General features: G+C 50.9%; 1 protein-coding gene across 3 annotated transcripts in view; it reads right to left on the bottom strand.

Annotated features, from left to right (window-relative positions):
- dop (microtubule-associated serine/threonine (MAST) protein kinase dop) overlaps positions 1–14,056 on the bottom strand; it is a 384,316-nt gene that overhangs the window by 310,886 nt on the left and 59,374 nt on the right. For all 3 annotated transcript variants that reach the window (XM_089551564.1, XM_089551572.1, XM_089551581.1), the window contains exon 2: positions 9,850–10,333. In XM_089551564.1, coding sequence (XP_089407690.1) covers positions 9,850–10,143 — 294 coding nt within the window. In that variant the 5' untranslated portion in view covers positions 10,144–10,333. The remainder of the gene's footprint in view (positions 1–9,849; positions 10,334–14,056) is intronic.

The raw sequence follows: 14,056 nt of genomic DNA, 5'->3' as shown, positions 1-14,056 counted from the left end.
GATTTTAAAGTATATGAGACAATGACCTTCAGTGCTTCACAAGGTCAAACCGAACTTAAGTGCGTGGTGGTATGGCCCAAGCTATGGTGATCTTGACCTTTTACCTTGACATTTAATCTAAGGCAGTGGGCGCCACATCGACAATGACCTTCAATGCCTCACAAGGTGAAACCGAACTTAAGTGCGTGGTGGTATGGCCCAAGCTATGGTGATCTTGACCTTTTACCTTGACATTTAATCTAAGGCAGTGGGCGCCACATCGACAATGACCTTCAATGCCTCACAAGGTGAAACCGAACTTAAGTGCGTGGTGGTATGGCCCAAGCTATGGTGATCTTGACCTTTTACCTTGACATTTAATCTAAGGCAGTGGGCGCCACATCGACAATGACCTTCAATGCCTCACAAGGTCAAACCGAACTTAACTGCGTGGTGGTATGGCCCGAGCTATGCTAGTATGGCCACGTGACCATATGACTGTGACCACTGGGTACATGACCATTAAATTTGATCTTGAACTTTAACCTCGACCTTGACATTTGATTAGAGGCAGTGGGCACAGCACCAACAATGACTTTCAATGCCTCACAAGGTCAAAGCTATGGTCTAAGCTATGGTGGTATGACCACGTGATCATACATGGTCTGTTCTTAAAGTAGTAGGACTGGTTTTTTCCTGGGCGAACGGGCGGACGAGAGGTGGTCTGCGCGTGCAGGATCGTTGAAGGGGGATATTGGGAATGCGGGGAAAATCGGCAGTCGGCTCTCGGCCGTTAAAGAGAGGAGGTCGCTTGTACTGTGAACCCCTGTCGAAACGTCTCGTCACGCAGAATCGTCGAGCGTTTACTGGATCAGCGATACGCGATCAAATTTTGAGTAAATCTTGGTAAAATGGGCAAAGAGACTCACAACATGATTAAGGAGGCCTACCGTGACGCTTCCATGGGTAGATCAGGTGTTTTTGATAGGCACAAGCTTTTCCGAGAAGGTAAGGAAAGAGTGGAGGAAGACGACCGCTTCAGACGCCCTTCGACCAGCAAGACCAACGAAAATGTGTAGCGAGGGAAACATTTACTTAACAGTGATCGTAGAATGAGTATCAGAATGATTGCTGATGACTTGAGCATTCCTCAAACCCAAGTTTTTGGGATCGTGACAGAAAACTTATCCATGAGGAAAGCGTGCGCGAAGTTGGTGCCGGGAGTGTTGTAAAAGGAGGAAAAGGCCAACCGGTAGGATCTTCTTCGTCATCTGGATGAGGACCCCGATTTTTTGTCCAGCACAAGGCGGCAACGCTGCCTCAGCCCCCCTACAGCCTCGACTTGGCCCTACCAGACTTTTTTCTATTCCCGAGAATAAAATCGACGCTCGAGGGGATACATCACGGATCGGTAGAGGTGGTTCAACAGGCCGTGACGAGGGAGCTAAACAGCATTCCGGTCCAGGCGTTCCTGGAGGCGTACGAAAACTGTAAAACTCATTAGCAGCAGCGCGTAGGTGCGGAAGGGTGCTATCTTGAAAAATTGTAATCGTTTGTACTATTCTCTTGAATAAATTTTGTTTAAAAAAATGAGTCCTACTACTTTCAGAACAGACCATGTATGACTATGACCATTGGATACCTGTTGTTGACCTTTGATCTTGACCTTTTACCTTGACATTTGATCTGAGGCAGTGGGCACCACATCGACAGTCACCTTCAATGCCTTACAAGGTCAAACCGAACTTAATTGCGTGGTGGTATTGCCAAAGCTATGGTAGTATGACCTCGTGATCATATGCCTATGAACACTGGGTACCTGACCTTGAGACCTTTGACCTTGACATTTGATTTGAGACAGTGGGCACCACATAGACAATGACCTTCAGTGCCTCACAAGGTCAAACCGAACTTAACTGTGTGGTGGTATGACAAAAGATACGGTAGCATGACCACGTGATCATAAAACTATGAGCACTGAGAACCTGACTGACCTTGACATTTGATTTGAGGCAGTGGGCACCACATAGACAATGACCTTCAATGCCTCACAAGGTCAAACCGAACTTAACTGTGTGGTGGTATGACAAAAGATACGGTAGCATGACCACGTGATCATAAAACTATGAGCACTGAGAACCTGACTGACCTTGACATTTGATTTGAGGCAGTGGGCACCACATCCACAATGACCTTCAATGCCTCACAAGGTCAAACCGAACTTAACTGTGTGGTGGTATGACAAAAGATACGGTAGCATGACCACGTGATCATAAAACTATGAGCACTGAGAACCTGACTGACCTTGACATTTGATTTGAGGCAGTGGGCACCACATAGACAATGACCTTCAATGCCTCACAAGGTCAAACCGAACTTAACTGTGTGGTGGTATGACAAAAGATACGGTAGCATGACCACGTGATCATAAAACTATGAGCACTGAGAACCTGACTGACCTTGACATTTGATTTGAGGCAGTGGGCACCACATAGACAATGACCTTCAATGCCTCACAAGGTCAAACCGAACTTAACTGTGTGGTGGTATGACAAAAGATACGGTAGCATGACCACGTGATCATAAAACTATGAGCACTGAGAACCTGACTGACCTTGACATTTGATTTGAGGCAGTGGGCACCACATAGACAATGACCTTCAATGCCTCACAAGGTCAAACCGAACTTAACTGTGTGGTGGTATGACAAAAGATACGGTAGCATGACCACGTGATCATAAAACTATGAGCACTGAGAACCTGACTGACCTTGACATTTGATTTGAGGCAGTGGGCACCACATAGACAATGACCTTCAATGCCTCACAAGGTCAAACCGAACTTAACTGTGTGGTGGTATGACAAAAGATACGGTAGCATGACCACGTGATCATAAAACTATGAGCACTGAGAACCTGACTGACCTTGACATTTGATTTGAGACAGTGGAGATCATGCTTAACAGAGCTTTCGCTCGTATCGCTAGGTTCAAGCCACATTGAACCCCAGCCATTTTTTTTTTCGGGGATCGGAAGCGCACGCCAAATATCCCACAGTAGTACTTCGCGTGTGCCTGCTGTGAGCATCTCCGCTCAAACTGTGTGCTCTCCAATTGAGCGGCGAGCTCTATACTCGTGTGTAATCAGTACAACGTGCTCCGTCAAACCACGAAGTCGGAATGCGCCACTAAACTGCAAACTCGAACAAACGAGATTTAGCGGTGGTATATCCCAGAGGAAACCAGCAGCCGGAACTGCACTTAAGTGGAACGTGTGATTCGGCGGACAGCTATCTATAGCTACCCGACGGTCCGCTTCAGGGTAACACAGCTGGTCCCAAGAAAAGGTATACGCGCAGCTGGGCCCTGCACTCTAAACACGAATACACCTATATGGGAGTAAAAAGGGTGTGAAAAGCTGTCCTCTAGCGCGCACCCTTTTATAAAAGGCTCTACGCTGCAGGACACCTTACTCTCTTTTCATACCTTTCTGTTTAGAGTGTGCAGACAGGCAGGTTTGGAGACGGGACAGGAAGAACGGGGATTAGCTGGAGGTAGGTAGGAGATATGCCTTTGTGCCGGCTGTGGACACAAATATTCAGGGGGCACTTTGACTGCCTAAAGTGCGTAGAGGAGAAAGCGTTTTTCCGCACCACTTTGACTGCCCCTGTGGCACTGGCGACGTCACCAGTGGAAGACGTCGCACATAATTGAGTACTAATTACTAAGTAATGACAAATTACTAATTAATGAATAATTGATAAATAATGGCTAATTACTTATTAATGTCTCAATACTGATTAATAGCCAATTAATGACGCTTAACCTTCGCCTTTAGGAGTGGAACGCGACAGCGTGTTGTAGCACTGCCAGGCAGTCCACGGAACGCTACTACCCGTTCGGCGCGGTGCCTTGCCCTTTGAACGCGACGCTTTTTGAGGAAAGGAAATGGCGCAGTAATTCTCTGTCATCTCGGTGGACACCCGAATCGCGCCGTACAGAAAGGGAGGATGTGGGAGTGAAAGAAGAAAGAGGGGCCGTAATGAAGAAACTGAAAATTGTATTTGAGGAAAGGAAATGGAGCAGTAACTGTCTCACACATCTCGGTGGACACCCGTCAAAAGCGGGACACATTTTGTTCACGACAACGATGAGCCATTAAAAGCTTTCGCCTTAATATATTGCTGGTCGCGGATAACGGCGTAATCACATATACTGTAGTGAGACCGCAGCTCCCTTGATAACTTCCGGAAAGCACCAAACGCCTGTCGAAGACAGTTCTGACCACGTTTATTCAACCGAACGTCCAGCACGGCAAGCAGAGGGGCAGAATTCATCAAAGCCTGCCGTATAGCTAATGGCGTCGACCGTACTTACCGTGAGGGGAGAAGAGTTAATTGAAATTCAGCTCCGCTGGCTGACCGCCCTAACGCTTACGCTCGCGCCGACTGCACACCCATTCCCTGCCCGACGCGCGATTCACGCGTTCCTATTAAGTCGCCACCCGATCGCCGCCTATAGGCTTCGCATAGCCCTTGTCCCAGCGCCGCAGCTTGGAATCTCGCTTTATCCATTGAGTCGTTATTTCCGTTGCATAAGTCGAGAACGGATGATCGCACGATCAGGCAGACGCTACGGGCAGGTCGAGCTGCTCAGATCACCATGTTTAGATATTCGGCAGCAATACAGGCTGGGTGAGCCAAACAATTCAAACCCCGCCGTGGTGGCTCAGTGGTTACGGCACTCGGCTGCTGACCCGAAAGACGCGGGCTCGATCACGGCCGCGGCGGCCGAATTTCGATGAAGGCGAAATTCTAGAGGCCCGTGTGCTGTGCGATGTCAGTGCACGTTAAAGAACCCCAGGTGGTGGAAATTTCCGGAGCCCTTCACTACGGCGTCCCTCATAGCCTGAGTTGCTTTGGGACGTTAAACCCCAATAAACCAGACCAAACCAAATATAAACAAACAATTCAAGACAGTTACGGGGCAAACAAAAGCCACCAGGCTACGAGTACACGATTAATACTCCGACGTCAAGGGCCTAACGGTGCTTTGTGAGCGCGCGAAATAAATTTCGAGTCCCAGGTAATTTCCTCCAAGTAGTCCGCGCAGTGTTGCGAATGCGTGTGTAGGTCTCGAAGAAAGAGGTGCCCTTTCCCGTCACAACAAGGTTCGGGCCTCGTGATTCGTCGGTACGTGAAGAGAGCGTCTGGAGGAGGTCACAGGCCCGAGCGCTCCTAGAACGCTGCAGTCTATCCCTCTTTGCGGGTTCACGAAACGCATTCCTTTGGGCAGCGCATACTATAAAATGGAACAAGGCTCAAGAGAAACGAAATAGGGTTTCTTTCTGTCTCTCTCTCTCTCTCTCTCTCTCTCTCTCTCTCTCTCTCTCTCTCTCTCTCTAAAAAAAATCTAGATACTGCACTTCAAATCGAGAATATTATGTCAGCGTGAATTTCAAAATTCCGCAGTGAGAACAGTACTAAACTGTAAAACATCCGCGTATGTTGTCATTCTTAGAAGCGTAATAATCGCTTCTTCAGCAGTGAAGAGCAACGACCATGACCAACAGCTATGGGCCGTCCAGCAGGTCCTCGGGGCGCTCGAAAGGCAGGGACCCAGCGAGCCGGCAACGGCGAGCGCAGACCCGCGCCGAGTAACGGCAGCCTCGTAGACGACGTAGGCCCTCGTCGGGGCGCGCGAGCGCCCAACTGCAGGCACAAATAAAGTTTACTCCAATCCAATCCAATCTTCTATCTACCTGCCCGTTTTTAGCCTTTGTAACGCACTCAGCCCGTTGAATTAGCAGCATTTGACTTTAATGCCACAAGGACATCTTGTAAAAAGAGTGCCATTAGAAACGTGCTTAGTTTGGAGGAAGTATGGTTAAAGACGCATTTTCCTTAGCATCGCATTGTTTCGCATTTATTTTCCTGTGCACTGTTCCCCTCGCATCATTACTAGAATGACATTTCTTGCTAGCTACTTAGTATTTTTATACAATAAATCCATAGAGGGGCACAATGCGGTTCGAAACTTTCGGTCTCGTCTTTAATAACGTATATGAACGCATTGCCTTCGAATCCAAAAAAACCCTCTTTGATTAATTTGATTCGATTCGTTTGACTAATGTCGAGGAAATTCCTAAAACAGGCCCCGAAATGCGCGCTGTACAAAACTAAAAAAAAAATTGACAGTTCACCTTTTCCAAACCATCCGGCACGGGTTCATCACGAAGACGGGAAACTTGAACCAGAACCGAGTAATTTAGTCAGGGAATTCGTAATGGAGAAACGGCGCGAGAAAAAAAAAAAAAGGAGAAACGACAGACGGTTAAACTCACGATAGAAAAGATGGTTGGGTAAACGTTGGGTTCCTAGTAAAATGAAAGAATCCCAATGAACCGAGGCTGGAAGACTCCAAAACCAGAGCAGAGCAAGATTCTTCCCGAGACTCCATGACCTTCTCGTCAGATCGCGGTTAGAAGTTCGCCTATTTTTTATAGATATTTTTCTTTTAAGGAGAAACGGCAAAACGGCTTCGTTCATGCCTGCTAAAGCGTGTCGTCTCAACAGCTTGGCGGATTGAAAGCGCGCCTAGCAACGCGCCCTCGGGGACCGCCTTATTTGAACAAGGCAGCCTTGTACTGACGCAAGATGAAGCTGGGTATAGGCCCGGGCAAAAGCCAAAAGAACGGCGACAGTGGCTGTTCTAAGAGAAAAAAAAAACTCCATCACCCATCACTGTATTCCCAGGGATCGATGCTAATGCAAGGTCGATTTCATACCACTCTGCGGCGCTGCTGTTCAATCGTCGTAGCAGTTATAGTTTAGCATTACTATACGTTTTTTTTTTACTTTTTGGCGAGGACGTGAAATCAGCGACGACCGCACACAAATGGAACAGCCCAATCGACATGCCACTCTTCTGCGCCATCGACTCCGTTCCATCATCGGGTTAGCGAAGACCTCTGCGATAAGCGATCTCTGGGCGCCGCCATATTGCCCGCTCGCGAGCTTAAACCGCTTCGCGACAGTTTTCGAGATCTGCGTGTATACGATGGAACTGCACGCCCTCTCGCCACTCTTGCGAAACTATGATGGCGCGGCTATTATGGTAGCGCCTCCCGATAGCCAGCCGCGAATCTGAGAGCAAAATACAGCGCCTACTAAACTGGCAACAACGACCTTCCCAGATCCCATGATCATCGCACGTGTCACGAAGGCCGCTATACAGGCAAGCATTTCTGAGACGTTTCCGAGATCAGGATGTTCAGAAATACGAAAACAAAATTCTCAAAAGCGTTCTAACGCATGTTGAAGAAGTCTGATTTTATGTTTGTTTTTGTGTAGGGCCTTCTTGGAAGAACCGTGACGTCGTCGCATGAACTGCACGTGGAGTCGGATGTGTGGCCACACCTCCCGCCATCGGGAATATTACTGCCCTATATACCGGGCAACTAACGGCGTCAACAATATGTCACGATATTTGTTGTGATCACAATAACGTCACGAGAGAGAGTGCCAAGTGTCATCTTCTGCTGCATGCAGCACATCAAGTGATGATAATGAGATAAGTTGAACATCGTTATAACGAATTTTAAGGGGCCCTGCAATTACTTCGTTATAGCCGTAGCTTCATTATAGCACGTGTTGACCGAGCTCCCTAGAGTTTTTTCATTCACTGGTTGCATATGCTTGCTTCAGTTGATTGCAGTTTTGTGTAGCATCTTCTATTCATATAAAATGTACATTTTTTTTCTTATGTTGACGCCTGGGTACGCTATTTTGTGCACTTATTGCATGGGCCCGAACTAGCAGCCTGCTAAGGGACCAGATGCTTTTATCACCCTGTTTGTATAACCTTCGTTCAAAGTGAATAAACTGAAACTGAAACCGTCATTCTTTCGCTATATCTATTATTTCGTTATAAAGAGGTTCGACTCTACTCATAGTTATAGCCCTGCGACTATATGATCACACCGGGAGCTCTGATGGCCCTAACTGGTAAGAAAAAAAATGCACTGAAAATCTCAAAGCGGCTCCATAGAAGGCAGTTGGTGCGAAATTCATGTTAATGCTTTTCAGGGTTCGTGCCTTGGTGCGCTTCTATTTACGTGCATGTCAGGCACACATTCTCAAGCTGACCAAGATTTCGAGCATGCTCAATCTAAACTTACTTCCATCCTGAGCGTCCTTCACTATAGTTCCGGAGTCTACAGCGTAGAAGAAAATGGGGCGCCCATTACAATCGCGTCATTACGGCACGCGTCGCAGGGCACCTGTAACTCACCACGTGCGACGATTCCGCGCGCCACGAGGCACTAGCGCCTAACAAAGTTACCGCAACTACGAAGCCCCCCTCCCATAAAGAGTTGAGCATACAGAGACAGCGTTCGCAGCGCCGCCTACGGCGCGTTTTTTATAACGACCAGCGCGCGGCCCCGCTTCCGCTGGCAAACTGTTTCCGCCCAGCGCGTCCTTCCTAGAGCAGTTCGTCGGCGTGAGGACGCGTTTCGCGACAGTTTAATTTCTTTACGCCTTCTACCACGAGTTTTGCAGCCCCGAAAGGCAAACTCGGACGCGGAAAAGTGCGCGCCGCGGAAGTTTCTGCCCAGAACTTCCGGCCGAGCAAGACAGCAAGAAAATGGCGGACACTGTATACGCTGGCGACATAGAGGAGCTAGACCACGGTTTCCCAAAATAGCCTAGTGGGGAAAAAAAAAAATAGGTGCCACCGTCTATGGCAGTTTGTTAGAGAGCGCTTTAAAGGCCTAATCCTCGCACGGGACTGCCGGGAAGCCTGAACTTCGTGTATGCCTTGACGCGGCTAGAGTTTGACCGAAAACATGGATATGTGTGCTTTTTAAAACATACATGATTCCCACAGTGCGGGGCGAATATTATTTTAACAGTACGTCTTTCGCTACTTTAATAACTTGCTAGTAAATAATAGGTTTGGTTTGGTTTGGTTTGGTTTGGTTTGGTTTGGTTTGGTTTGGTTTATGGGGTTTAACGTCCCAAAGCGACTAAGGCTATGAGAGACGCCGTAGTGGAGGGCTCCGGAAATTTCGACCACCTGGGGTTCTTTAACGTGCACTGACATCGCACAGCACACGGGCCTCTAGAATTTCTCCTCCAAAGAAATTCAACCGCCGCGGCCGGGATCGAACCCGCGTCTTTCGGGTCAGCAGCCGAGCACCATAACCACTGAGCCACCGCGGCGACTAGTAAATAATATGGAAATTAGCGAAGCATTTGAAAGATTTAAAGAGATCTGTGCAAAGAATAGTCGTATATTCTGAGAACTCAGCCCCTTTCTGGCCGACTACAGCGTATCCAGCTCATATTTCCGGGCATTACAGCGGTGGATGACCAAAGATTTTCCATAGGAAGAGACTCGAGGTCCGAAACAGAGTCACTTATTCTTTCCGCTTACAGAACTCAAAATCCTACAGTCAAAATACGGGAATGTCTCGCAGCCATATTCAGCAAGGCAGCGCACCACTGGGCTCTGTCCTTGCACCATCGATCCTTTGCCAGTGTCTTCGGGTTTATCAAGTAGCCCTAAGTAGTTCCTCCGAAATCCTCCAGTGAACAAGTCAGAGTGGCTCATAACTGTAACGTGGGTCCTGTACGAGAGTGTAGCTATCCTAGTGCGATCAAGAAGAGCTCTGACGCAGTGACACGAACTGTCACGCTTAATAATACGAACGAATAAAGACCGATGCCTCGCCGCCATTCGCTCACGTTTAAAAGACAAGGTGTCACGCTTAAAAGACCAGGTGTCACGCTTAAAAGACCAGGTGTCACGCTTAACAAGACGGGCTGTCACGCTTAAAAATGGCCGATGCCTCGCCGCCATTCGCTCACCATGAAGTCGGCGGCGCGGCAGCCGCTGGCCCTCCGCGGTCGCGTGACGTGCTGGTCCGAGCTGACGGGCACGTCGATGCTGGCGCGGCGCCTCTGGTGCTGCTGCTGAAGTTGCTGGGGCGGCACCGGCAATTGCTGCGAGATGTGCAGTGCAGGCTGCTTGGCAGGTTGCTGTGCAAGTTGCTGTTGCTCGGGTTGCCGAGGCTGCTGTTGCTGTGCATGCGGAGGTTGTTGCGGTTGGTCGTGCGGCGGCTCCTGGCCTCCGGGGCCACCTTGGCCGGCGGCCGTGGCCATCTTGCCGACACTACCGCGCTCTCCTCTTCTAAGCGAGCCCGGCTGGGGCGAGGGTGACGAGAGACGCGAGGCAGCGGCTGCTGCGCCTCAGAGACTCGCGGCGAGGCTCAGGAGGCGCCCGGTCTTAGCGTGCCCTTGGCGTGCATTTTGCCTCGGCTGCTGTGCTGAGCACTCGTCTCGTCGCGGCCACCTGCGAACAGGGGAGAGGAGAACGGGGAGAAAGAGGGATCATTATCAGTTGAATACGAACTGTGTCAAACAGTGAATGCACAGCAAAGCGAAAGTCAAGCATAACGCGTCCCACATAACTTGCCACACATAGCCTTTCGTACACAAGTTGTCCCACGTAAGGTGTCACTCATAACTCGTCCCACATCCTTGTCACGCCCCCCGCCGCGGTGGCTCAGTGGTTATGGTGCTCGGCTGCTGGCCCGAAAGACGCGGGTTCGATCCCGGTCGCGGCGGTCGAATTTCGATGGCGGCGCAATTCTAGAGGCCCGTGTACTGTTCGATGTCAGTGCACGTTAAAGAACCCCAGGTGGTCGAAATTTCCGGAGCCCTTCACTACGACGTCTCTCATAGCCTGAGCTGCTTTGGGACGTTAAACCCCAATAACACCAAAACCAAGCATAGCATGTCACTCATATCTTGTTCCACACACTTGTCACGCATAACTTGCTCCACAGAATTTGTCACGCATACCTTGTAACACTTAAATTGCTCGCAACACCTCCTTTCCGTTGCAGTTGGTTATGATGATTTTTTCTTATAACAGACGGGCTGCTTCGGTCAAAGAGCGACATGGGACATGTATTTTCGTCGACACAAGGTGGGGTCATCGACCGAGTTCCTAAAAATTTCACCGAATATAAGCCCAGTCCCAAGGCAGGGGAAAGCTTGCATCAACACTGTATAAACCGGTGGGAACCCGGTAAGCCGGTGGCACTGGGGATCGAACCGCGCGCCTCCTGCATGCGAGGCGGATGCTCAAACCACTACAGGCAACAGCTGCGCAAACATAAAGGGCTAATACAGGAGACGAGGTATACATAGGCCGGACGTAGGTCTACTGTGTTCCGTCTTTGGTGTTTTCCCGCGATCTGGTTTTTGATCGAGGCGACGTATAGAAACTGCGCAACTGCAGCGGCGATAGACCAAGACCGTGCAAGCCTCTTCAGTGAATCAGGCGCGAAGTGCCCAAAGCATGTGCGCTTTAACTGCGGTATACCTTCTTCATGATTTATGTATACAGTGTGTGGGAAATGTGATGAAACGATTAAGCGTTACTTTGTTAATACGTAGACGTATCTACAGATGCCAGATGAAGGCACAATCGCTATCCCCGAGGTTCGATGGTTCAGTAATAGCGAGGGCCGCTTGAACACGCCCGCAGTATAGACATCAGTAAAAAAAAAATAGGGGCGTTCAATTGGGTTGATGCAGCGGAAATGCGGTTGCCCTTTTGTTTCCCTCGTCAATCTATTCCAAATCTTATTCTATTCCACTTTTGAACCCAACGTCTTTCACTCAGCAAAGTATTAGAATTCTGATTCTAATGTTATTCCATTTCCATTTGTTGATCGCCTCTGTTATTAATTTTTGCTGAGCCACGCTCAGTCTGCTGGGTGTTTCCTCCTCTCCCCAGAAAGTGGAGAGGGGAAAGAAGAGGGAAACGGACGGCAGGTGGAGATATGGAGGACATCGTCGTGTACACATCTTCAGTTTGGCGCACTATACTTAGGCACATTGACTAGTTACAACTAAACAGGACAACACAGGTACAGCCTTTGTCAAAAGTTTGGAGCCACGGTGGTTTGCTTCTGAGCCTCACTGTGTGGTTCGTTATGCATCTACAGCGCTCCAAATTTCCTCTGGGTAAGAAGATTTCTGGTTCTGCCTTCTTCAATGAGTAGGACTTCCCAGAATGCTTCATGAGTCCCACTGCAAGGCTAAGAAGTAAACCCCCTGGGCTCTAAACTTTTGACAAAGACTGTACATGCGCGAGCGCCTTGTCCTGTTTTTTTTGTAACTAGTCCTTGTGCCTAAGTATAGCACGCCAACCTGAAGATGATGTAGCGCCCGGCGGCGCTGGCGCTGAGATCGGCGTTCCCGCGCTAGAGGAAAATAAAGATGAACAGCGCGTGCTGGGCGCGCACGCCCGGCACGCGCAGTCCGGAACTAGAAGCCTGCCACGCTGGTCGTCTCTGTCTGGTGCTCCGCTGCGACCCCGCAAATCCTCAACAGTGGTGACCTGGCGAACCGTGCCTTCTATCTCAGCGGCGTTCCAGCATGGCGTACTGGCAGCACCCAAGTTTCGACCCGCCGCTCCCGGCGTTCCGGCCTGCAGGCGTCGGCGGGTGGTTCGCCCAACTGGAGGCTGCGACGTACCTGAACGGCATCACCATCCAGCCGTTCAAACACGAAGTCCTTTGTGACATCCTCTCGGCCGACCTCCTGCGTCGGCTCACCTACTCTGCTTTCGGCGGCCGGCCATACGATGAGCTGCGTGCGGCCGTCTTGGCGTACTTCGGCGCCTACTACGTTCCGCCGCCGCTCTACGAAGCAGCGGACCCGTTTTCGCCGCCGCCAGCCTCTGGCCCTGCACCGGCCTCGCTCGCGCCCACGCAGCCTTCATCAGAACCCGGCCCGCCTCAGCAGCCCCTCGCCGCCTCGCCGCCACTCCCGTCCAGCGTCTCCAGCCCGGCTGTCTCTCTCGACGCCACACCAGGTGGGATCCGCACGACCTTCGCCTCGTGTTCTGCTCCCACTACTGTCCTACCCGCGTCTCTGGCTCTGCCACTTTGCGCTTCAGTGGCGTTGTCGCCAGAGCGTCCTGCAGCCAAGGACGACTCTGCGGCAGCCGCCGTGCCGAGGCTTCCGGCATCTCCATCTACCTCGTCACTACCGCCAACAGCTCTGCAGGCCTCTGCTGTGAGGTTGAAGCCGCCACCGCAGCATATGCCACATACCAGCCCCACTACCCTGGCGACCACACCGCCTGCCCACGAGGCCCCACCCCCAGCCCTCAGTACGGTCAACCGCTTCTCAGATTCTGACCCTGGCAGCTCGACACCGCCGCAGCAAGCGTCTGCTTTGGTGCCTGACTTGAGCCACCTTCGGCACCGCATGGTCGAGCTACCCACACCGAGTAGTGCAGCCACTGTCGAACCACCACCTGTGTCTTTTGCTGCCAGCCAGCCATCTGATGTCGCAGTCTCAGCTGCACGGCCTGTCACTGCAACAACCTTTTTGCAGCCACCTACAGCCGACCATGCTCACACGCGCATCATCCCTGGCCAACCGCTCCAGACTGTCGATCCCGCTTCACCCAAGCACCTGACAATGAGCCCCGCAACTTCCTCCACCATCGTCACGGCTCTCACCGTTGTGTCAACAGTCACACCTGTGCCAAATACTGTTACAGCTGCTGCTGTCGCAGCACAGCTGCATTCAGTTCATGGAGCTGTTTCGCCCGCTCCTGTGCTTGTGATCGTGTACTCGGCGCGTCAGATTCCCATCGGCATCTGCTGCAACGTTCCGACACTGATGACACTTGTGCCAGCGGGCAGCACTACAGTCGGTGCCGGCCCAATCATGGCCTCTCCTGCCCCGATGTCCATTGTCAGCTGGACACCCTGCATCATTCGCCCATTGCGCAGCAGCCAGGCTCGTCCACCTGAGCCCGCGCACTCCACCCGACAGCTCTTCCCGGCTCCTGACATGAACTTACTGGACACTTCTACTCTCTTTTCTTTTACCGAGCGCACATTCCGACGTTCCGTCTAGGCGGGGGGCCCTGTAGCGCCCGGCGGCGCTGGCGCTGAGATCGGCGTTCCCGCGCTAGAGGAAAATAAAGATGAACAGCGCGTGCTGGGCGCGCACGCCCGGCACGCGCAGTCCGGAACTAGAAGCC

The sequence above is a fragment of the Amblyomma mixtum genome, chromosome 1 (assembly GCF_055824585.1).
Source record: "Amblyomma mixtum isolate Tamu chromosome 1, ASM5582458v1, whole genome shotgun sequence".
In the NCBI taxonomy this organism is placed as follows: Eukaryota; Metazoa; Arthropoda; class Arachnida; order Ixodida; family Ixodidae; genus Amblyomma; species Amblyomma mixtum.
This window is presented reverse-complemented; position numbering and strand designations above follow the sequence as displayed.